Source organism: Perognathus longimembris, chromosome 7, assembly GCF_023159225.1.
Source record: "Perognathus longimembris pacificus isolate PPM17 chromosome 7, ASM2315922v1, whole genome shotgun sequence".
Lineage (NCBI taxonomy): Eukaryota > Metazoa > Chordata > Mammalia > Rodentia > Heteromyidae > Perognathus > Perognathus longimembris.
Window position 1 is genome coordinate 34,760,580 of NC_063167.1, and position 25,611 is coordinate 34,786,190.

At 39.0% G+C, this 25,611-nt stretch overlaps 1 protein-coding gene across 7 annotated transcripts in view; it reads right to left on the reverse strand.

Moving 5' to 3' along the window:
* Positions 1–25,611, reverse strand: part of Tut4 (terminal uridylyl transferase 4) — a 95,739-nt gene continuing 70,128 nt past the window's right edge. For 2 of the 7 annotated variants that reach the window (XM_048351311.1, XM_048351312.1), the window contains exons 19-30: positions 25,222–25,311; positions 22,560–22,673; positions 18,293–18,370; positions 17,934–18,111; positions 17,170–17,217; positions 16,998–17,080; positions 14,944–15,059; positions 13,659–13,855; positions 12,633–12,733; positions 9,134–9,581; positions 3,214–3,372; positions 1–627 (exon numbers count right to left, since the gene is read on the reverse strand). In XM_048351311.1, coding sequence (XP_048207268.1) covers positions 539–627; positions 3,214–3,372; positions 9,134–9,581; positions 12,633–12,733; positions 13,659–13,855; positions 14,944–15,059; positions 16,998–17,080; positions 17,170–17,217; positions 17,934–18,111; positions 18,293–18,370; positions 22,560–22,673; positions 25,222–25,311 — 1,701 coding nt within the window. In that variant the 3' untranslated portion in view covers positions 1–538. Of the gene's footprint in view, positions 717–3,213; positions 3,373–9,133; positions 9,582–12,632; positions 12,734–13,658; positions 13,856–14,943; positions 15,060–16,997; positions 17,081–17,169; positions 17,218–17,933; positions 18,112–18,292; positions 18,371–22,559; positions 22,674–25,221; positions 25,312–25,611 lie in introns of all 7 variants that reach the window. The other 5 variants (XM_048351314.1, XM_048351313.1, XM_048351316.1 and 2 more) reach the window with 5 other exon arrangements.

Consider the following 25,611-nt stretch of genomic DNA (forward strand, 5'->3'; position numbering starts at 1 on the left):
TCTTGTCAAAAAGATTTATTAACTTAAAATAGAACTTCAAATACAGACAAAAGCAATTTTCCATTCAAGTTTGAATATATTCAATATACAAGTATGTAAAAGAAAGTTTGAATCTTCATGTTGTAGGGCTTTTTTTTTAACCTTTTAAAAAGTTTTTGGCACTACAAGGTTCTGTAAGGAATAGAAGTGACAGATTTAAAACACATGAAATTCTTCCCTAATTCTTAAGAACAATATATATAAAGTCTGAAGCAACCAAAGTATGAATACAGCTAATAGAAAATAAAGAATGTCATTTTTAAATTCTCTCTTTATACAATTTCATCAAGGTTAAACAAAACATAAAATTCCCTTAAAAATAGGGTAATAAAATAGATGAAATTTGTATCACTCAATTTGGTGATACTAGTAAAAACTATAGTTCATATTTATATACAAATAATACAGTGTTTAAAAACAGTCTTAGAATTTAAATAAGCTATCTAAACGTGTTAAAATTTTAAATCAGGACCTGATTTGTTTTGCTTTCCATTAAATGTCACTTTTTCTGCTGAATGTAACTGACATTGAGGTACGGATACCCTTGAGACAGCAGGATTGGCTGTTGGCTGTGCATCGGTAGACCAGCTGAAAGAAAATGGACTCGCATTACTCCGACACGTTTCCTCTTGGTGGGTGGGGACAACGCTCTCTACACCGACGGGCGGAACATCTGTCTGTTGGACACAACACAGACAGGAAACTGAAAGGCTTGTGCCTATTTATCTGACATCCCCTTACAATAATCAACTTGTAACTAGTTCTCTATTTCTATAATGGAAGAGCCATGCTAAACATTTGGAGGAGAATATACAGGAGAAGTGGGAGAGAAATGTAGGTATGTATAAGTAGACAAAAGAAATGGGGCAGAGATCAAGGAGAAAATGTTCAGACTCTCCTCTCTTAAAAGGGTTTATACAACTAATTAACTTCCCTCGGCCCTAGATCTCTACTCAAGAAAGAACCCAACTGTAGCCAAGGGTATCCCATCCCATTATAACAAAGAAGTGTCCCAGCAGAATATAGCAAATTTAAGATGACCTAAATATATCAAGCCAAGTTATACCATGGGCTTCCCTTTAAAATTGTTTCTTTCTACAAACATATATATCCCTAATTTCTTTTTAAGGATTTATCAAGGATTTATTTTAGTATAACAGGATAATGTACGGAGAACAAGGGAAATGGAAGAAACATTTCCTGGTCCCCATGCAGCAAGAGGGAGATACAGACTTGTCTTTTTAATTTCTTCCAATTCTTTTTTTCCTTGACTACTAGTATTTCTGCTGGGATGAATACTTTTCCTTCTTTTTTTTTTTTTTGGCTGGTCCTAGGGCTTGAACTCAGCCTCTCATTCCCACCACCTTTTTTAAAACCCATTCCGGGGCTTGAACTCTGGGCCTGGGCGCTACCTCTGGGCTCCTTTTGTTCAGTGCTAGCTAGCACTCTACCCCTTGAGCCACAGCGAAACTTCCAGTTTTTTCTGTGATTAGTTGGAAGATAAGAGTCTCACAGACTTTCCTGCCTGGGCTGGCTTTGAACCACAATCCTCAGATCTTAGCCTCCTGAGTAGGTAGAATTGCAGGTATGAGCCACTGGCACCTGTCTAACAGATACGTTTTGTGGGTGTGTCTTTTCTTTTTTGGTACAGAGGATCCAAACCCTAGTACATTATGTTACCCTTGCTAGGCAAGCACTTTGCCAGTGAGCTACGTCGCAGCCCAAGACAGATGGCTAGCACTCTACCACTTGAGCCACAGCGCCACTTCTGGCTTTTTCTGTTTATGTGGTGCTGAGGAATTGAACCACTAGGCCATATTCCCAGCCCCAAGGACAGATACTTTTGAGGCTGATAGTTAAAATATTCCTAGTTCCTTGTAATTTTTTGTTTGTGATACTTATTGCCTATTGTTAAAGCCATGGTACAACTATAGCACCAACACATTAAAATAAAATGTCCTACTTTTAATAAAGAAATCTGAGGGCTGGGAATATGGCCTAGTGGTAGAGTGCTTGCCTCACATACATGAAACCCTGGGTTCGATTCCTCAGCACCACACATATAGAAAAAAGCCAGAAGTGGTGCTGTGGTTCAAGTGATAAGAGTGCTGGCCTTGAGCAAAAAGAAGCCAGGGACAGTATATAGGCCCTGAGCTCAAGGCCCAGGACTGGCAAAAAAAAAAAAAAAAAAAAAAAGAAAGAAATCTGATAATGTCTTTTTTTTGGCCAGTCCTGGGCCTTGGACTCAGGGCCTGAGCGCAGGTGTCCCTGGCTTCTTTCTGCTCAAGGCTAGCACTCTGCCACTTGAGCCACAGCGCCCCTTCTGGCCGTTTTCCATATATGTGGTGCTGAGGAATCGAACCAAGAGCTTCATGTGTAGGAGGCAAGCACTCTTGCCACTAGGCCATATTCCCAGCCCCTGATAATGTCTTTTTGATGCAAAAACTTCTATTAAGTATCTCCTGTTGACTAAACAAAGTGCAAAACTCCCTCACTGGTATGGTTTCAGAAGATCCTTTCTAGCTCTATCACTCATATGCATCTACCTTATAACTCCATCCTGTAGGTTTATTTTCTTTTTGTCATCAATGTTATATAAAACTCAATGGTATTTTGTATAATATTCTCTCAGAGAAAACAAAAAAAAAAATTTTTTTTTTTTTGCCAGTCCTGGGGCTTGAACTCAGGGCCTGGGCACTATCCCTGGCTTCTTTTTGCTCAAGGCTCATTCGTACTTGACAATTTGAGTTACAGTGCCACTTCTGTCTTTTTCTGTATATGTGGTGCTGAGGAATCAAACCCAAGGCTTCATGTATGCTAGACAAACACTCTACCACTAAGCCACATTCCCAGACTGGAAAAAAATCTTCTGTCATAAAACCAAAGTCAAATGTCAGAATCTTATATGATATAATCTCTAGTATCCAAACCCTGATCCCTCTAGTAGGGCAGTATTAACTCATTCCCCTGAACTCCTATTCTTGTTTAATTTTACATGTTGGGTTCTTCTAATGAAATGTTAAGTGTGGAGATTTTATTTTACTCTTGAGCAAGAAGCATGTATTAGGGTCTGACATACATTGTTTCTTGAATGTCTGACATTTTCACTCCCAGATCCTGGCCTTCACTGAGGCACCCTGTAGGAGTAAAACCCACCCAGCAATTCAATGATACCTTGAGTATAGAAAGGTTTGTTGGGCTGAAATCTTGCATTTCCCTGATGCATGAAGTTTTGATGCAAACCATAAGGCCACGAAGCTGGGACAAGGGGAAAATGAGGACGTGGTGCATGTTCCCAAGGAATTGGAGGGTTTAGTCCTCGAAAGCGTGGCTCTGCATTTCAAAAAGACAAGAACAATACATTTTAAAATACTTCTTCATTCAAATGTTCCTTCATTCTATAAAAATACACTATAAGTTGTGAACTGTGCCAAACTGATTACCAAAAAAGAAAATTCCAAGAATCCAAGCATTATGATTTGATTATTATAAGACAGATACGGAATAAGATATAAACAATTATGTAATACAACTGTTATAGAAGATAGGCAAAGGCATTGTGAAGAAGGGCTTACGTAGGCTTTGAAGGTTAAAGAACATTTTCTTTAAAGGACTAAGTGGTATATTTTAGAAACAAGTAACAAGGTGGATGCTGGTAACTTACAACTGTCATCCTAGCTACTCAGGAGGATGAGATCTGAGGATCATGGTTCAAAGCCAGCTTAGGCAGGGGATTCTTTTTTTTTTTTTTTGCCAGTCCTGGACTTGGGACTCAGGGCCTGAGCACTGTACCTGGCTTCCTTTTTGCTCAAAGCTAGCCCTCTACCACTGAGCCACAGCGCCACTTGTGGCTTTTTCTGTTTATGTGGTGCTAAGGAATGGAACTCAGGGCTTCGTGCATAAAAGGCGAGCACTCTACCACTAAGCCACATTCCTAGCCCTGAGAGATTCTTATCTCCAATTAACTACCAAAAAACCAGAAGCAAACATGTGGCTCAAAGTGGTGTAGCAGTAGTCTCGAGCACAAAAGGTCAAGGACAGTACCCAGGCCCTGCGTTTAAGTTCCCAAACCAACAACAACAAAATAAAACAAGGAACAAGTTAGGAAAATGGGGTTGAAGACAGCATTTCAGGGAGTAAAAGAAGTATAAAAAGGAAAGAAAAGCACAGAAATTTCAGAGTATGAAACAATCAGCAGGGCTGGGAATATGGCCTAGTGGTACAGTGCTTGCCTCATATACATGAAAGCCCTGGGTTTGATTCCTCAGCACCACAGTTAGAAGTGGCGCTGTGGCTCAAGTGGTAGAGTGCTAGCCTTCAGCAAAAAGAAACCAGGGACAGTGCTTAGTCCATGAGTCCAAGCCCCAGGACTCCCCCCCCCCCAAAAAAAAAAAGAAAGAGAGAGGAAGGAAGGAAGGAAGGAAGGAAGGAAGGAAGGAAGGAAGGAAGGAAGGAAGGAAGGAAGGAAGGAAGGAAGGAAGGAAGGAAGGAAGGAAGGAAGGAAGGAAGGAAGGAAGGAAGGAAGGAAGGAAGGAAGGAAGGAAGGAAGGAAGGAAGGAAGGAAGGAAGGAAGGAAGGAAGGAAGGAAGGAAGGAAGGAAGGAAGGAAGGAAGGAGGGAAAAGAAACAATCAGCAATATAGAAAAAGATGGAATTAGTAGAAAAAAGGCTTAATGGGTCGTTGGAAAAACATGTCTCAAAGGCATATATACATCCTGTTAAGGAACTTACATTTTATTCTTAAGTAAATGCTAACAATCCTCGAATAAATTATCTGTCTTGGGCTTAAATGGATTCTGAAAGTCCTCTTAGAAGCTTGAGGGATTGTGGTATAATCATTGAGATCTTGGGCTTTGGAATCAAACAGTTCTAAGTCCAAGCATGAAGGCTTCCTTCTGAATTTACAATTGTAATGATAATTGAATGAAATAAATATAAAGTGGCACCAGTGGCTAACGCCTGTAATCCTAGTCAGGGGTCTGATATCTTAGGATCATGGTTCAAAGCCAGCTAGGCAGGAAAGTCTGTGGAGATTTTTATCTCCAGCTAACCATCAGAAAAATGGGTCAAATTGATAGAATACCATACTAGTCTTGGCTCAGGGACAGCACCCAGGCTTTGCGTTCCAGCCCCATGACCAACAACAGCAAAAAACAGTGGCTTGCACAAGTTCTGGCATATCAGTAGGAAATTTTAAAAATATGGGACACAATTCTTGCTATGGTGAACCATCTCCTTAAAATCTATTCAGCCTTCAAAATCTATTTTCCTTTAAGATGTATCATTAGTTACATTTTTCTTTTTCCAAGTGCAGTACCCAACAAATCTTCTGAATAGTTTCTGGTCGCTTTTCTCATTCAAGTGTTACAGTGTGCTAAGAAATAACTGAAAAACCCTGCCTTTATTCACTGAACTTTCTACCAGAAAAGAAGGATACAAGAAAACTAAGACTTTTATTTGCATTCTTACAGCTCAGCCATTAGTTCGATGTAAACTCTAAGTCATGTTACAACTAAGGGCTGAAACTGAAGGGGAAACTGAAGGGCTGAAATTCTGGGGATTTAGTAAATGATGCTGGGTATACAGATTTAAGTCACGGCCACTTGAGAAAAGTTTTAATGTGAAGGGATAATTTCTGAGATATATTTCAATCTCCTTTATTCATTCATAACCAAGTATTTTCCCACGGAAGAGTTGGAATAACTGTAACTCTTAATAAAAATGATCATTTTAATGTATTTGCATTCAGTCTTCATTTTAACACAGTAATAATTTAAGTTTTAGTATGTAAGTTGTATAAAAAATACTTAAGATTAACAGTTTATAATAGTATGACATGGAATGTATCTAGACTACACTAGCTACCAATCAATGACACAAGAAGCAATTTTTAGCCACCAGAAGTTCAGTCTAATGGGTTATGCAGATAAACAGGCAATTTTAGCCCATAAGACAATTATCATATAGGTATAAAGAAATAGGGAAGAGAAAAAAAGAGCATATACCAAGGATCAGACCAGAAATGCTAAAAGTTTCTTGAAGCTGGGCAAAAGAAGTTCATGTCTATAATCCTACATACTCATGATATGAGTATAGCAGTTTGAAGCCAGCCCAAGCAGTAAACTAGAGACACTTATCTCCAATGAACCAGAGAAAGTCAGAAATGGATGTTTGGATTAAATGGTAGAGACAGGCCTGAGAAAAAAGCTAAGTGAGAATGGGAGGCCCTGAGTTGGCATGTGCACGCATATATGCATTGCACAACATGCATGTACACACACATACACACACGCTTCTTGAAATAATGTAATTTTTTTAAAAGTGAAACGATGGGTGAGTTAGCCAAATTCTGGGGCATGGCAGAAGAAGGTATGAGAGTAGATAGCAGAAATAATGCAGAGGATATGCCCATGATAAGGAACCATTTAGGTTAACAACCAGAGGCAAGAGCTAGTATAGCACGTTTATGAGACATTTTAGTAACAGTTGATTGTGACTGAAACATGGAGATCAACTAAGCAGTGGTGGAAAAAAGGCTTGAATTTATAAAAATTTAAGTAAAATATCGGGCCTATCTTCCTGGATATATCAATTGATATCATGGTACATATTAGGAATGTACCACTGTCTACTGGCTTAGGTTAGTAAAGCTCACATTAGAAAGCCCATGTATGCCGTATATTCTATGGTATTAGAATTGTAATGAGTTCTCATATTCTGGGACTTCTGTCCAGCAAAGTAACTGACTTCCAATCAGGCTTAAGAAACCTTTTCCATAGTTCTCTAAGAAATACCATACTTTCTTTTTTTTTTTTTTTCCCCAGTCCTGAGGCTTGGACTCAGGGCCTGAGCACCGTCCCTGGCTTCTTTTTGCTCAAGGCTAGTACTCTACCACTTGAGCCACAGAGCAACTCCTGGCTTTTTCCATATATGTGGTGCTAAGGAATCAAACCCAGGGTTTCATGCAAGCACTTTTACCACTAGGCCATATTCCCGGTCCCCATACTTTCATTTAAAATTATCTCTGAAGTTCTTTTAAAAACAAATGAAAAGAATCATATTTTTATCTACATTCCCTATACAAACTATTTTTGGGTAATCACAGTTAATAAGAAAAAGTTCTTTAGAGAAGAGTAACTACAAAGCTATTTTTAAACTACTAATAAAATAATAGCTGTTGGCATGAATCAATAACTTTAGACCATTAAATACAAATGAAGAACTTTATTTTACAGTGGAAAGAACAGGCAAACCCTAATTAACTGACAGATTAATCTTAACTTACTAAAACAGGAACAACCAGACAGTTACTTCAATTCCTACTGAAGGGGAACAAGAAATAAAGAACAAAGAAATTTTTGTCAACTAAACCTCAATTTAATGTAGTCTCAAAATCTACTAGTTTACAGGCCAGAAATACACATTAGCTTAAACTGAAAATAAACCACCAACAAACTGAAAAATGAGAAATTCTAGTTCAACAAATAATAAGGGGAAAATACTAAGGGGAGCTTATAAATTAAAGAACAGCCATGAAGTATAAAAACCACCTATACTACTATTACAGACTTTGTTTTGATCCTGATTCAAATAAATCAAGTAAAATATTCTTTTTATATACAAACCTTGAAAAAATGAGTAGTGTTTGGGGCTATGGTAATGGACTTGATTTTGTTGATGTTTTAAAAAATACAATTTTTAAAGGCATTTGATCCAATGTCTAGAATTTGATTAGGTTATCAAGCCAATAAAACTTTTTAATGGTGGTTAAGAGATCAGATTTTAAAATAAATGAAATTACTAGGAGCTGGGAATGTGGCTTAGTGGTAGAGTGCTTGCCTAGCATGCATAAAGCCCTGGGTTCAATTCCTCAATACCACATAAACAGAAAAACCCAGAAGTGGCGCTGTGGCTAGTAGCCTTGAGCATGCCACCAACCCTGGGGCTTAAACTCAGGGACTAGGCTTTTTTGCTCAAGGCTAGCACTCTACCGCTTGAGCCACAGCATCACTTCCGACTTTTTGGGTGGTTAATTAGAGATTTAAGAGTATCATGGGGGGTAGGAACGTGGCTTAATGGTACAGTGATTGCCTAGCATGCATGAAGCCCTGGGTTCAATTCCTCAGTACCACTTAATTAGAAAAAAACAGAAGTGGCTCAAGTGGTAGAGTGCTAGCCTTGAGCAAAAGAAGATCAGGGACAGTGCTCAGGCCTTGAGTTCAAACTCCAAGACTGGCCAAAAAAAAAAAGAGTATTATGGACTGTCCTGCTGGGGCTAGCTTTCAACAATGATCCTCGGATATCAGACTCCTGAGTAGCTAGGATTGATTACAGGCATAAGCTACCAGTGCCCAACAATACAAACTATTTTTAAATAAGCAAGTATAATATATATGTCAAAAGTTTACTTAGTTATGTGTAACAACTGAGATTATAAATTACTTCCTTTTCATAATCTTCTATAATGAGTATGATTTATATTGGAATGCTCATTGCTATTAGTACTTCTGCTTTATAAAGAATTGCTCCTTACTTAGAGACACAATAAAGGCACAGGTTTTGAAGAAAAATGCTAAGTTTAAATTTTGGATGTATCATAAATTAACTATCAGAAATGATAGTTAAGTTACTTAACCCTTCAATTTTACCAGCTGTGAATACCAAGTATTAAAAAAAAGCAATGAAAAGGCCAGGCATCAGTGGCTTATACCTATAATCCTAGCTTCTAAGGAGGCTGAGATCTGAGGATCATAGTTCAATCAAAGCCAGCCTTGTCAGAAAAGTCAAGAACTCAGTGTGCAGGCCCTGAGTTCAAGCCCCAGGAAGAAACAAAAAAAAAGACACAAAAAAATTAGCATTTAAGTGTATTACCTCATTTAATGTTCACTATATCACTGAGATAGGTGCTATATTAAGTATGTTTCAGGAATGAAACCAATATTATGATAATAAATGGCATAACCAAGATTCAAATCTAAGGTATATATAAAACCGATAGCTAATCCTAAACTACATCTTCATAAATAATTTACCCAAAAAAGTCAATTGCCCAACTTTTGTACAGATACAAAATTTAAAAAAAAAAAAAAGGTTACCTGAATTCCCCACTGCACCATTGTTCACCAGGGAATTTGGAGCCACAGTTCGAGGCCAGTGTCCATCATGAGAGGAACTAGGGATTGCCACAGGTCTGGCAGCAGGCTGTGCAAAGATTATGCTGGGATCGTTCAGGCCAATATTGCTGGGGGCACTGCCTGGTGCAGAGTGGATCACTGGGCCATGGATAGGCCATGATGGGGTGGGGATCTGGAGGGGGTGCATTGGCAACAATCCCATATTGTGCATGGGAGAATACTGAGCTGGTGGTGATGGGGGAAAGTTATACAAGGGCATCTGGACCTGATGTGGGGGCTGGGCTCCCTGCTGAGGTGGGCCAAGCTTAGGTTGGGATCCTGGCTGGGATGGAGACTGGGTAATAGCAGCTGATTGGGAAGAATTTTGTGGAAATGGCTGGGGCTGAGGAGAGTAAGATGGTGAATCAGACTGCAGAGAAGAGAGAAAAAATAACATTTTAAAATAAATTTACAAACATTTTCATTTTATAAAAGTTGAGTTTATTGAGATACAAATTATGAAGTTATTTTATCAGAACATTACATGCAGAACTATACATGTATGTTTCAGCTAAAACTTCGTTTTACATAAAGATAAACTCTTCTATGATCCTCAAATCTTCCCTTCCACAGATACTGCCTTAAAAAAATTTATTGTCCAAAGGGAACACAGACTAGCTATCATTTCTGTACAGTACAGAGAACATGAACGTATTTCCCATGATGAACTAGAAACTTACATGTAAGTAATTCATGGTCACTTTCATTCAGTCCCTCAACAAGTATCTACTGAGTGTCAATTATCAACTGCATATTATCCTAAGTACAGGAAATATAATCATAGCATGTATGCTTTCATGGAGCTTAAAGTTTTCAAGGGGTAGGAGAAAACAGGAAAAGATCACATAAGCAATCGCAATAAAATGTACAACTATACTTTGGTGGCTCATGCCTGTAATCCTCACTACTCAGGAGGCTGAGATCTGAAGATCAAACTATTCTAGGTAGGAAAGTCCATGAGACTCTAATCTCCAATTTCCCAGCAAAAAGTTGAAAGTGGAGCTGTGGCTCTAGTTTTAGGGCCCTATCCTTGAGCACAAAAAAAAAAAAAAAAAAAAAAAAAAAAAAAAGCTCAGGAATAGCGTGTAGGTCCCTGAGTTCAAGCAACAAAGAAAAGAAAAAGAAAAGTGTAACAATTACTATAATAAAGAATACATAGGGGCTGGGGATATAGCCTAGTGGCAAGAGTGCCTGCCTCGGATACACGAGGCCCTAGGTTCGATTCCCCAGCACCACATATACAGAAAACAGCCAGAAGCGGCGCTGTGGCTCAAGTGGCAGAGTGCTAGCCTTGAGCGGGAAGAAGCCAGGGACAGTGCTCAGGCCCTGAGTCCAAGGCCCAGGACTGGCCCAAAAAAAAAAAAAAAAAAAAAGAATACATAATATATTGCATATAATAAAATATACCTTGTCATTTGTTAGGTTTTGTTTGTATTTTTTATAGGTTGTGGGGCTCTAACTCTGGGCCTGGGCACTGTCCCTGGGATATTCAGCTCAAGGCTAGTGCTGGCGCTCTATCACTTGAGCCACAGTGCCACTTTCAGATTTCTGGTGGATAATTGGAAATAAAAGTCTCACGGACTTTCCTGCCCACACTGACTTTGAACCTTGATCCTCAGATCTCAGCCTCCTAAGTAGCTAGGATTACAGGCTTGAGCCACTGGCACCTGGCAATTTGTTAGTTATATTGTTTATTAAAATTATAAAGTCCCAGGACCAGCAAAAAAAAAAGGAAGAAATAGTACAATAGATAGTCTCTCATTCAATATAGTAGAACAACCAATCTTTCCCTACCCTTTCTAAGATAGCCTTGGCTGGCCTTGAACTTAAAATCAACCTATCTCAGCTTCCTAAATGCTGGGATTATAGGTATGTACCACCATGCCTAATTCCAAATCCATCTTTCAGTAAAATCAATACATTATAATGGTATAAACTTGTTTTTGAATACCCTACATAAAAACACATGTTCCACAGAAGTAATCCAAATAAAAACAACATTGAGATTCTACCTCAATCTGGTTAGAATGGCCATTATCAAGAAAACTAACAATAACAATAACAAAGCTGGCAGGATATGGTCCAAAGGGAACTCTATTACACTGCTGATGGGACTATAAACTTGTTCAACCATTCTGGGAAGTAATATGGAGGTTCCTTAAAAGACTAAACATAGAGCTCCCTATCACCCAGCAATCCCACTCCTGGGCATTATCCAATGGACCACAAGTAGGCCACACTAAAGCCACTAGAACAGTGATGTTCATCACACCATTGTCTACGATAGCCAGTATCTGGAATCAACCCAGATGTCCTTCAGTGGACAAATGGATCAAGAAAATGTGGTGTATATACACAATGGAATTCTATTCATCCATTGAAAAGGATGATATTGTACCACTCATAAGGAAATTGAAAGACTCGGAAAAAATTATATTAAGCAAAGTAAGCCAGAGCTAAAGGAACATAAGACTGCATGGTTTCCTTCATTTGTGATAAAGAGAATGTGCCTGTCAATCTACAAGGAAATACATACAAGGAATATATAGAGAGATGTATAGATATATGCACATACACTGGGACATAATAAATTACAGAGGACTCTAGACATTCACACACTGAGGACAAAGGAGGGTATGCATAGTAGTGGTTGACAAAGGCTCAATAGCTATGTGCATATGATCACATAAAATAATGTATGAACTTTAAGAAAAGGAAATGAGACACTTTTAGTTTCCATTGTTGCTGTTTTTGTTTTCCCTTTGTCTTAAGTTTGTATTTGGGAGGGCAAAGGAAGGCACAGAAAAGGTGGAGCAAAGCGAACACAACAGTGGTACTCACTAGACACTATGTGGAAAATGAACTGTACATCTTGTGGGTAGGAACAGGAGGGGAAAACTGGGAGAAAGCGACAGAAGAGGACACATTGTACTCATTATTTATTACCTGATTCATGTAACTATAACCTCTGTGTATATCAACTCTACAATAACAATATTTTTAAAACCCCACATGTTCCCTCAGGGTTCCCTCTCCTTCTACATTTAATCACTAGTAGTCTCTAAAATGGGAAGATAAAATTGAATTTCCATTAGCAAAAGAAGCACCAATTTGTACACAGTTCAGTTCAGCAGCAAGTGAAGAAAAGGAAACATTTCAATTTTTATTAATATTGACATTTTTCTACTGGGAAAATCTAGCATATTAGGTAGTTACTATTTTATTTACCAAATGGGGTCATGTATCTATCTTACCTCAATAGATTGTCCCTTCAACTTTATGGGCCTAGCAAGGCAAGGACACTTCTACAAGGCACCATGTCATCTTAAAGATCATACTTGCCAGTCTGAGAAGATAAACCCTTTTCACCCATTACACATAGCATCCTCCTGAGAAACTCATTCACAGGCAGAGTACTTACACATTCTGAGGACTGTCTAGTCCTCATAGACTGTTCACCCTGTTGCTGAGCTGAGCCGGCCACCTGTTGGGCATTTACAAGATTGCGGACCAACTGGGCTGCTAAGAGAAGAAGATACCACAAAGAAAATCAAGACACAGAAAGTATCTTTTATCGTGTGTGTGTGTGTGTGTGTGTGTGTGTGTGTGTGTGAGTGTGAGTGAGAGAGAGAGAGAGAGAGAGAGAGAGAGAGAGAGAGAGAGAGAGAGACAAAGAGAGAGAGAGAGATTGGGAGGGGGGTGTCCTGGTCTAAACTCAGAACCTGGGCACTGTCTCTAAGCCTCTTTGTGCTCAAATCTAGCACTCTGCCAATTGAGCCACGGCAGTACTTCTGGCTTTTTTCTAAGTAGTTTATTGGAGATAAAGAGTCTGAGACTTTTCTGACCACGCTGGCTGCTGGGTGTCTATGTTAACAGTGAGCAAAATAAAGAGTCTGACTCAAACCAGAGAATACTTAGAGGGAGTCAGCTGAGTGTAACAGATTGTGGATAGCTTGATTGTAAATATGGAAGCAATATTCAGGCTAATAACTTTGTTCTCTAAATGTTAACTCTTTAAGAAATTAAAAGGCCCCAAATCTTATAACTGTGTTGAGAATAGAGGAACAAGGGTCCTGACATAAACATACATGAGTTTATTTCTGCCAGAAATCATTTTTGCCCATTTCTTTTTTTCTTGTGGTACTCCAGTTCAAACCCAGCACATTACCCATAGTAGATAAACATTCTAATACTGAGCAGCATCCCCAGGTATTTTTTTTTTTGGGCCAGTCCTGGGCCTTGGACTCAGGGCCTGAGCACTGTCCCTGGCTTCTTTTTGCTCAAGGCTAGCACTCTGCCACTTGAGCCACAGCGCCACTTCTGGCTGTTTTCTGTATATGTGGTGCTGGGGAATCGAACCCAGTGCCTCATGTATATGAGGCAAGCTCCCTTGCCACTAGGACATATCCCCAGCCCTCCCCAGGTATTTTTGGCTTTTTATACTTACCTGCCACACTGCTGTTCCTCTGACGGGCCAGCTTCACCTCTGGACACTCCCTACGTATATGTCCTGCATCTCCACATATAAAGCATCTGAGGTCTCGGGGGTCACGAGAGTCAAGAAGGTCTCGGGAGTCTTTCTCTTCTTCATTCCCTTCCTTTTCTTCTTCACTGTCTTTCTTCTTTAGTCTAAACAGTAAACTGCTGATACCAATAATGCGGGGCTAGGGACTTGTAAACTGAACAAGCCACAAAGCAAACTAAACCATACACAGTAACACAGAGAGTAACACTGTTATCACACACTGTTTCATGCAATTTTTTCACTGAAGAAACCTCACATCTGTAGTACACCTATCTGTCAGAAACTATATTCTAATAGTTTTATACTATATATTTAAATTTTTAAACTGCTATTCCTTAGAGACTAATGATTCACATCTCTAAAAAAGAAACTGAAGCTGGGCTGGGAATATGGCCTAGTGGCAAGAGCGCTTGCCTCCTACACATGAAGCTCTCAGTTTGATTCCCTAGCACCACATATATGGAAAACGGCCAGAAGGGGCGCTGTGGCTCAGGTGGCAGAGTGCTAGCCTTGAGCGGGAAGAAGCCAGGGACAGTGCTCATGAGCGGGAAGAAGCCAGGGACAGTGCTCAGGCCCTGAGTCCGAGGCCCAGGACTGGCCAAAAAAAAAAAAAAAAAAAAAGAAACTGAAGCTGAGAAAAGACCTAAGTAGTCAGAAAATAAGTGGTAAATCTAGGAGATTTTTCACACTAAAAAATGCATATTTTTCACATTAAGTCAGATTTGAGATGAAAAAGGGAAATTTCCTGGCAGCTAAGTATACCATGTAGAACTTGAGGGCATATGCACCATAAGATACATTTTGCAGGGGGTATACAATGTATGTATCTGAAGTTACATAATATATAGGTATAGCTCACAGTATGTATGTGTGTATATATCCCAAGGAGTCAGGTTCAGCATATTTTTATTACTGGTCTGCCTGACTGTCAAGTCCTCAACAATAACCCCATGCACTAGTCACTTTTTTTTCTTAGCTCCAAACACAATTACCAACAGATACTTCTATCAAAGAAAACTGAATTAATGAGTGAATGTTCTAATACATTTTTCACACTATTACAAAGTTCTACTCAAATCAGCATAACCAAGAGTCCAATTTAAAGCCCTGAACAAGAGTTCATATAACATTTCTGAACATAATTACAGCTACAAATTGACCTCAAATTTATTTTCCCTGAAGTACTAATAAGTAATTATTTGCCAACCTCTTCCTTTTGGGACAGTCTTTCATGTAATGGCCTATTTTTCCACATACACGACAGCATCGATCATTGGGAGCCAGTTCTCCATCTGTTAGCACTCTGGAATCAAAGAAGTACTCCTAAGGAGAAAATATAATTTTACTAGAAAAAAGCTCACTATAATAAATATAACCTTTCCAAATGAAAAGGATTATGATAAAAAAGTGACTTTAAAACAAGAAAATAAATATCAACAATGATTTCACAGTAACTGAAACCGGGGTATATAGTAAGAGACAGAATCATCATCATCATCATCATCACAATAGTAACAGAACTAAGCACTTACATCCACATTACATTATTTATAGAAGCTATAGATAAAATAGATAAGGAAACTGTAGCTCACAGAGATTAAGTCATTTGTTCCCAGTTTAAAAAACACAGTTGGTTAAATCTCATATAAAGAATTTAGCACTTGATCTGTACTGATTAAAGCTCATCCTTTATGCTATACTAAGTTGTTCATAAAGGGATTATTCTGTTTTAAAGAGTTTTATGAAAATAAAGCAGTTCTTTGGCTTATTTGAAAATGATTCAAGCTGGGTACCAGTGGCTCATGCCTATAATCCTAGCTACTTAACAGGCTGAGCTCTGAGGGCACAGTTCAAAACTAGCCCAGGCAGGAAAGTCCATGAGACTCTTATCTCCAATTAACCACAAGTATACTAGAAATGGCGCTATAACTCAAAGTGGTACAGTGCTTGAGCAAAAAAAAATTTTTTTTTAATTTGCAAACTACTTCTAAAGAACCATATGACATTTGTTATACAAAATGAGGATATTTAAGGAGGGGGATGGTAGGAAAACTGTAGTGACTACTTTTCCCAAGTCTTAAACCAGAGTCATCTGTCCTTTATCAGAGTACCTTGCTTTATCCCTCCTGGTGCTCATTTTGCACTGTCAAAAACATAGCTGGTCCTAACAGTCTCCATATTTCTAGAAGGCAACAGAACCTATATTCAGTTAGCTGTCTACAAGTTTTTATAAAATCTGGAATTAAGCCAGGAGGCAATTGCTCACATCTACAATCCCAGATACTCAGAGCAGGAAAAGTCTGAAAGACCCTCATCTCCAATTAGCCAGCAAAAAGCTGGAAGAGAAGAGTGCTGGCATCGAGCAAAAAAGCTCAGGGACAATGCCCAGGTCCTGGGTTTAAGCACAAGGACCAGCACAAAGAAAGAGAGGGAGAAGAGAGGAGAGAGAAAGGGGGGGAGAGAATGGGGAGAGAAAAAGACAAAGATATATAGAAAGGTAGGGATGAGAAAGAATACACAGGGGAGGTGAGAAAGGTAAGGGCGAGGTGAAAAAGGGAATCATGCTGTGATAAAAAAAAAAAAATTAAACGCAAGACCTAGGTTTGGGCTGGGAATATGGCTGGCAACGAAAACAAAACCAAAAAAAAAAAAAAAAAAAAAAAAAGGACATGCAGGGCTGGGGATACGGCCTAGTGGCAATAGTGCCTGCCTCATATACATGAGGCCCTGGGTTCGATTCCCCAGCACCACATATACAGAAAATGGCCAGAAGTGGCGCTGTGGCTCAAGTGGCAGAGTGCTAGCCTTGAGCAAAGAGAAGCCAGGGACAGTGCTCAGGCCCTGAGTCCAAGCCCCAGGACTGGCAAAAAAAAAAGGACAAGCAAAAAACGAGGGAGGAGGTAACAAGTTGGGTAAGAAACGTAAACACTGCCTTACGTATGACACTGTAACCCCTCTGTGCATCACTTTGATAATAAAGAAATAAATTTTTAAAAAGACTTAAGGCTTATAGGGCTATTCTTAATTATCTTAATTTTAAGGTTACCTGAATTCTGCTCTTAAAATTAATTATGCCCTTAAAAAGTTGTTAAATAATCAGATATCTAGGGACACAACAAATAATTCTGAAATGTTTATTATATCATACTTATATATTTCTGATTTCCTCTACTTTTTATCTCTTGCGTAAATAAAACCAAAATTAAAGGAACAAAATAACTTCTTTGAGAAAAGATTCAAAATTGAGATCATGTAACTTACAGCTTCTCTGCCAATGAGTGGATAAAATGGAGTACCAAAAAGTTTTCTTCCATTGATAAATGCCTTCATAATAAAATTGGTCACTATTGAAGAAAGAAGACAATGATAAAAGATGAAAACATTAATGTCTAAAGAACATTGAAAAAATGCAATCTCTCTAATTAAAACTTACTTTTTCTAGAAACTCCAGCACCAAGATTGTGATTCAAGTCAAAGGGATCTAGAAAAGAATAGTTTAAAAGTAGGAATTATATTCATTGTACCATCATCAAATATACATAGCCAGAACCACTCTTCTAGTACTACTTATTCTCAGTCAGCAAGTTATTTAGATGTTAAGGAAAGGGCTCATAAAAATCAAGGAAAAAAAAATCTTTGAAATTCTAATGTTGCTCAGTTTCCCCTTCTATTCCTTGGCCACATTCTTGTTTTTGAAATAAGAATGGCATAAGCTGGGTGCCAGTGGCTCATGCATGTAATCCGAGCTATTCAGGAGGCTGAGATCTGAGTTCAAAACCAGCCTGGGCAGGAAAATAAGTGAGAATTTATTTTATTTATTATTACTTTTTTTGGCCAGTCCTGGGGCTTGGACTCAGGGCCTGGGCACTGTCATTGGCTTCTTTTTGCTCAAGGCTAGCACTCTACCACTTGAGCCACAGCAACACTTCTAGTCTTTTCTAGGTATGAGGTGCTGAGAAATGGAACCCAGGGCTTCATGTATACAAGGCAAGCACTCTAAGACTGGGCCATATTCCCAGCCCCTTAAGTGAGATTCTTATCACTAATTAACCACCAGAAGATCAAAAGTAACTCTGTGGCTTAAAGTGGTAGAGCACTAGCCTAAAGCAAAATAAAACCTCAGGGACAGTGCTCAGGCCCTGAATTCAAGTCCTATGACAAACAAACATCAAAAAAAGATTGACATAAAAAAATTACCTTCGATTGCAATGCATTTAGATGTCCACTGTTTTTCAAAAGTTGTCAACAGCTTTTTTTGCCGAATGCTGATTACATATTCCTTGAAATCAAATTCTTCAGTATAGAAGCGAAGCAATCCCAACCAAAGCTCTCCTAATGATTCTGTGTTCTTTCCAAGTGATGGTAAACGCTTTTTCTTCAGGTAAAAAAGGAAGAGAAGAGGAGGATCATAGAAGAGAATAAGGGGAGGGAAAGAGGGGGAAGGGCAATTATCTAAAACATATTCCACAAGTCCAAGTAAAATGATTAAACTATGAAAATTCTAACAAATATCAGTAAGTACTCTATGACATAAGAACTATGTAAACCTTCCTTACCAATTCTTCTGTTTTGTCAAAGAAAAAGGCATTCCATCCATCAACCATTCTCTGTGGAATCTGTTTCCCATCAAAGATCTGCATTAAAACATTTACTTTTATTATCAGATTTCAAGTTATTCTACCCAAAGGCCTGTAAACCTTCATAGCATTTTAGACTTTATCTATAGAAAACATATTGAATTATGCATTCCAAAGGGAACAAACTTAGGTGATAAAACTTGTCACCTAGCAATTAATAAAATACATCTAGGGCTGGGAATGTGGCTTAGTGGTAGAGTGCTTGCCTAGCATGCACAAAGCCCTGGGTTCGATTCCATAGCACCACATAAATAGAAAAATCTGTAAAACCAAAGTTGAGAAAGGATAACGAGCATCAGACTGCAAATGGCACATTTGATGTTATTATCTATTTAGCCTATGAAAACACACCTAGCCCAAGAATAATGAAAGAAACCAAAAGCGTCAGTTTCATGAAAGAATTCTAGGTGTCAGGTGCCAGTGACTCATGCTTGTAATCCTAGCTACTCAGGAGGATGAAAGCTGAGGGTCACGGTTTGAAGCTAGCCCAGGCAGGAAAGTCTAGTAGATTCTCATTTCCAATTAACCCCCAGAAAACCAGAGGTGGTACTGTGGCTCAAAGTGGTAGAGCACTAGCCTTGAGTACAAAAGCACAGGGACAATACCAAGAACCTGAGTTCAAGCCACAAGACTAACAACAACAAAAAAGGAATTATAGGGGCTGGAATATGGCCTACTGGCCTACTGCTTGTCTCGTATACATGAAGCCGTGGGTTTGATTCCTCAGCACCACATATATAGAGAAAAAGGCAGAAGTGGCACTGTGGCACAAGTGGCAGAGTGCTAGCCTTGAGCAAAAAGAAGCCAGGGACAGTGCTCAGGCCCTCAGTTCAAGCCCCAGGACTGGCAAAAAGCCCAAACAAAACAAAAAAGTTATAGAAATATAGAATCAATAAATACTGACTGATTATATTATATAACCAAAGAGAATCAATATACCTGTTTTAAGACCAAATCTCTTTAGTTAGTTATCTACATCAGATAAGGATAAAAAGCATGTGGGCACCAGTTTTGTGTCAAAGAAAATTAGGAAGCTTATACTGAACTCTTCATAAAGATTATAAATGTTTCATATGAATTATGAGTTACAATTCACTGTCCTAGTGAAGTAGGAATGGAAGAGTGCTATGTCACCAGAACAAAAAAATTCACTAGATGATTACATAGGCCCAACTGACCTCCCAAGTAATTTTTGTGTTTTTTTTGTTTGTTTGTTTTGGCCAGTCCTGGGGCTTGGACTCCGGGCCTGAGCACTGTCCCTGGCTTCTTTTTGCTCAAGGCTAGCATTCTGCCACTTGAGGCACAGCGCCACTCTGGCCATTTTCTGTAGCTGGGGAATCGAACCCAGGGCCTCATGTATATGAGGCAGGCACTCTTGCCACTAGGCCATATCCCCAGCCCCTCCCAAGTAATTTTGAGACAAAATTAATGACATTTCTGTCTATCCTCTCCAATTTCATTCTTAGGTACAAGTTCCTTGTGGGTCAAGGTCTATAATTTATCTTGAGCACAAAACCTAACTAAATCAAAGCTTCCTATATGAAGAAGACAAATTTCTTCCCCAAATATATTTATTCTGCATGTTATATAAAAATCAAATTTCCAAAGACAAGCCATAATATTAATATATAACTTAAATCGCCAAAAATCATTTAGCCTAATTTCTGGTATTTCATTAAAATATAATAAAAGGGAGAGCCTGACAGTTACAGATAGGATTAAAACAAAACACATGGGAAGTTTTGTTAGGCACTAGTGACTTACACCTGTAATCTTAGCTACTCAGAAGGCTGAGATCAGAGGATCTCGGTTTAAAGCCAGATGGGAGTGGGAAAGTCCATGAGTTCAACATCTCCAATAAACTACTGAAAAAGCTGGAAGTGAAGGTGTGGCTCAAGTGGTAAAGCACTAACTTTGAGGGGGGAAAAGCTCAGGGACAGTGCCCTGGCCTGGAGTTCAAGTGCAAGGACCAGAAAAAAAAAATTAAAGTGAAGGGGTTATAAGGGGTTAAAGTACAATTTTTTACCTTTAAAATTCAGACACTATTATAAGTATTCCATGCTCTGTAAAACAGATTTGCCAGATATTAAAATGATACAAGTTATCTCTTCAGACTGTATTAGGGAATTCTTCAGAATAACTACTAAATCCTATTGGTAAGCCTTTACCTTCATGATAACACATAATGACTCACCAGACACACGCCTTTCACATAGTCAACCCTAGTCCATGACCACTAAGGGGAGCCCTATCAGCATTACTATTAACTTCAGGCAACGTTAGCAAGTAACAGAGTAGAGTGGACACTAATCACACATATTTTGCCTATTCGTCTGAATGCTCTAATTTCACTGGACCAAATTCTACACTGTACATAAGCCCTCAGAAGTACTGATGCTATCTTCTTTTTTAAACAAGCATTCTCTCTCACCTTTACTCACTTTCTATCATTCTTGACTCAGCAAGAACTCACTCTAACATTTATGAGGTCAACCATTTTTGTATAGCAAGTTACTCTAGGTCAGACACAGTGACTCACACCTGTAATTCCAGTTACTGAGGAGGTGAAGACTAGGATTATGATTTGAGGCTAGCCTGTAAAGAAGTTGGTCAAAACCGATCTCAACAAGCCATGCTGGTGGCACAGGCCTGTAATACCAGCTATGCAAGAGGCATAGGTAGGAGGATTGTGGTACAATCCCATCTTGGGCAAAAAGCCAAGTGAGACTGTGAGGCTCTGAGTTCAATTCCCATTATAGACACCAAAATAAAGAGTGTATCACTAATTATTTATTGATTTATGTGCTGGCACTGGGACTTGAGAACTCAGAGCCGAGGTGCTGTCCCTTAGATTTCTCACTCTACTACTTTTGTGAAAGGCTGATGGTCTATCACTGGAGTTACAACTCTACTTTTGGCTTTTTGGTGGTTACATGGAGGTAAGAGTCTCACAATTTTCCTGCTTGTGGTGACTTTCAATCACAATACTCAGATCTTCCTGAGTAGTTAGAATTACAGGTGTGAGCCACAATACCCAAAATGAACCTCAATTTAAACTATGGACTTCAGCTGATTGTATGTGTTAATTCAAGTTTATCAACTGTTAACAATGTACTACACTAGTGGGATTGACAATGGGCAAAGTTGTGCAGGGTAGAAGGAAAAAAGGAAAATATGAGAAATCTATGTACGTGCCCCTCAATTTTGCTGTGATCTTAAAACTATCCTAAAAAAGAGACTAAAAATATATATCATCTAATACTAATTTAGCTGGAGATTTTTCTGGTAGGTAAGAAGATTTATAACGTTTTCCTCCCATCCTGAGGCTTAGTATTCTGGGCCTGGGCACTGTCCCTAAGCTCTTTCACTCAAGGCTAGCCCTCTCCCACAATGATCCACAACTCTTACTTGCAACTTTTTCCTAGTTTATTGGAGATAAAGAGTCTCATGGCCACTCCTGTTAGGTCTCCGCCTCCTGATTAGCTAGGATTACAGATATGAGCCACCAGCACCCAGCTCATTCTTATGTTTAATTAACCTAATTTTAAAAGACCTGAGGAAAAAAATCCTATGTCTGTTCTTAAGCAAACTCTCAAAGTTATTCCCAAAATACACATAGGCCAAACTATTCTAGAGAGAACAAACTTATATGCTTCTTGTTAAAAAAAAAATAGGCATTTGTATGGCTGCCTACAAAAACTTCATAATCATCTGCAGCATCCAGGTCTCCAAATTTTTTAAATGTTAAAGATATGCAATGGTTCTATTCAGCTCATATTCTCTTAGTAGTCTGTATAATCCAAAATAACTTTTTCAAAGGGGCTCATTGCTTAATTTTAATATTAATGAAAAGAGAAAACTTAGGACATACATGATAGAAAAATCCTTTTAGGGCTGAGAATGTGGCTTAGTGGTTGTTTAAGCCCTGGGTCCTCAGTACCACATAAACAGAAAAGGCCAGAAGTGGTGCTGTGGCTCAAGTGGTAAAGTGCTAGCCTTGAGCAGAAGAAGCTCAGGGGACAGTGCCCAATCACCTGAGTTCAAACCCCAAGACTGCCACCCCCTGAAAAAAAGCCTTCTAATGGTCATAAACTGAACAAGATCTTCAAATCTATTGTGTTCTCTCTGTCTCTCTGTCTCTCTCTCTCACACACACAGAGTAATTATATTTTTCTTCCACACTTACCTCTTGTAGAACTGGGATAACAGGTGGCTTTCTCTGCTGCAGAAAGTACAGCACCATAAGGATATATGCATATGAAGATAAACTTCCCCTGGAAGCATCTCCAATGTCACATCGCTTGGGGGAAAAAAAAAAAAAAACGTGATGAAAATAAAACTTCAGACTCTCATTTCAAACCATACTGACTACTCTGAAGCAACACTTCTGTAATTCACTGAACTGATATGTATCCAAAAGTTCAATAACAAACTGCTATTAAGGGTATGGGAAAGCATATAATCTTATACATATGGACAATCATGTTAATTAGTGAAAGCTCTATGAAAAAAGAGCTTTACAATTTCAAACTATGAAAATAAATTTCCTTTGGCCTGGAAACTCAAAATTACCATCCAAATATGTGTGAAACTACTGAATAAGAAGAGTTTCTTTGCCAGGCACTAGTGGCTAGTGCCTTTAATCCTACCTACTTGGGAGGCTGAGATCTGAGGATTGCAGTTCAAAGCCAGCCTGGGCAGAAAAGTCCATGACACTTATCTCCAATTAACCACTAGAAAACCAGAAATGGGCCCGTGGCTCAAAGTAGTACAGCACTAGCTTTGAGCAAAGAAAAAGCTCAGGGACAGTGCTAGACCTTGAGTTTAAGTCCCAAGACTGAACTAAAAAGAAACCAAATGTTCCTTTTGTTGTAGTAGTGCTTTTGTTGCTGTTACTATTGTTTTTGTGTGCTGACCCTGTGGCTTGACCTCAAAGCCCAGGCAAATTCCCTGAGTTTTTTTTTTTGTTTTTTGTTCTAACTCAAAAATAGCCCTCTACTCTACCACTGGGCCACAGCTCCAATTCCAACTTTTTGGTAATTTATTGGAGTTGAGAGACTCGCGTATTTTCCTGCTGGGCTGGCTTTGAACCATGATCCTCAGATCTCAGCTTCTTGAGCAGCAAAGATTACAGATATAAAGCACTCACACCCAGCTTGTAGTATTGTTTTAATAGAAAAAAAAATCAGAACTAATTTTAGGTTCATCAATAAAGCAAAGGTTCAAAATACTGAGAATTAGGGGCTGGGGATATGGCCTAGTGGCAAGAGCGCGTGCCTCGTATACATGAGGCCCTGGGTTCAATTCCCCAGCACCACATATACAGAAAACGGCCAGAAGTGGCGCTGTGGCTCAAGTGGCAGAGTGCTAGCCTTGAGCAAAAAGAAGCCAGGGACAGTGCTCAGGCCCTGAGTCCAAGGCCCAGGACTGGCCAAAAAAAAAAAAAAAAAAAAAAAAGCAAAATACTGAGAATTACCCATACAAAGGAAGAGTATGTATTATTCAAAATAACAAGAAATTCTTAGTATCCTGATGTAATTTCTAAATCTATTGCTAAGTTAAAAAAAAGTAAAATACGAACTATGTATTCATTGTTTTCTATTATATTTCAACGTATTTATGCCTGCAACAAGGAGGTAGGAAATCTTTGTATTTGCCATACTAATGTAATACATGTCTGAAATGTAACACTGGTTACTTCCAACACAGGCTAGGTAATAAGTAAATAAGGGAGATTTCCCATCTTCCACAAATCCCTTTAGATCTTTTTTCCCCCCCTTTAAATTTTTGTTGGTACTGGAGTTTGAATGCAGGGCTTTGTACTTGCAAGGCAATTGCTCTACTGCTTGGGTCATGCCTCAACCCTTTTTGCTCTGGTACTTTTGAAACAAGGTCTCACTTTCTGCATGAGCCAGATGACACTGAAATCTTCCTACTTATGCTTTCCCCAGTAGGCAGGATGACAGTCACAAGACCCCAAACTTAATTTTTTTCTGTTGAGATGGAGTTCTAGCTAACTTTTTGTAGCTGAAGCTGGCCTTCTGATCTCAGCCAGAGGTACTGGTACTGATCTCAGTACCAGAGGTAACAGGTACATAGATAATTACAACTACGGATTGGGATTCTGCTCACAAGTATTTTGCTCTGGCTTTGAACTGAAATTCTTATGATCTCTGCCTCTTGAATAGCTAGAACTATAGGTATGAGGGCATTTGGCACCTGGCTCCTTAAAGGCTTTTGTTTTTGCCAGTCCTGGGGCTTGGACTCGAGGCCTGAGCACTGTCCCTGGCTTCTTTTTGCTCAAGGCTAGCACTCTGCCACTTGAGCCACAGCACCACTTTGGGCCGTTTTCTGTATATGGGGTGCTGAGGAATCGAACCCAGGGCTTCATGTATATGAGGCAAGCACTCTTTCCACTAGGCCATATCCCCAGCCCCTCCTTTAGAGCTTTTGGATTCTGACTACTTCAATATGCTGGATATTCCCTGACACCTCCCTCCCCTCGCCAAAAAAGTATACCAAGCACTGACTCAAGTCTATAATCCTAGCTAATATCCTAAGGATACTCTGGAGGCTAAGATCCAAGGATTGTGGTTTGAAAATAGCCCAGGAAGGAAAGCCCATGAGACTCCTATCTCCAATTAATCACCAAAAAGCCAGATGTGGAGCTGTGGCTCAAGTGATAGAGCACTATCCTTGAGCAAAAAGAGCTCAGGAATAAGTGCTCAGGCCTTGAGTTCAAGCACCAGTATTGGTATGAGAAGGAAGAAGAAGGAGAGAGAAGGTTTGGGGGAGGGGGGGAAGATAGATTATCACAACTAAGCAACCATTAACATTTTCACAAATACCTTAGCAAACACTTTCATGGTATATCCCAAGTACTGAACTCTAGGATCAATAGCTGCATAAGTAGCTAGCATTCTGGTGTTATGTTGAGCCTGAAAAATAATTTCAAATTTTTTAACATTTCATTTTTCTTAAGCTTACAAATCATATAAAAAGACACAATACAGTCTAATTAGAATATATACAAATATAAATTTTAAGTACCTATTAATAAATAAAAAATTAACAATCTGATAGAAATAGATGACAAGATATGTGCTCCTTACACTGCTCACATGTGAAAATACTTGAAGTATAACTTGGTTGGGTTTTTTTTGGCCAGTACTAGGCCGTAAACTCAGGGCCTGAGTACTGTCCCTGGCTTCTCTTTGCTCAAAGCTAGCACTCTGCCA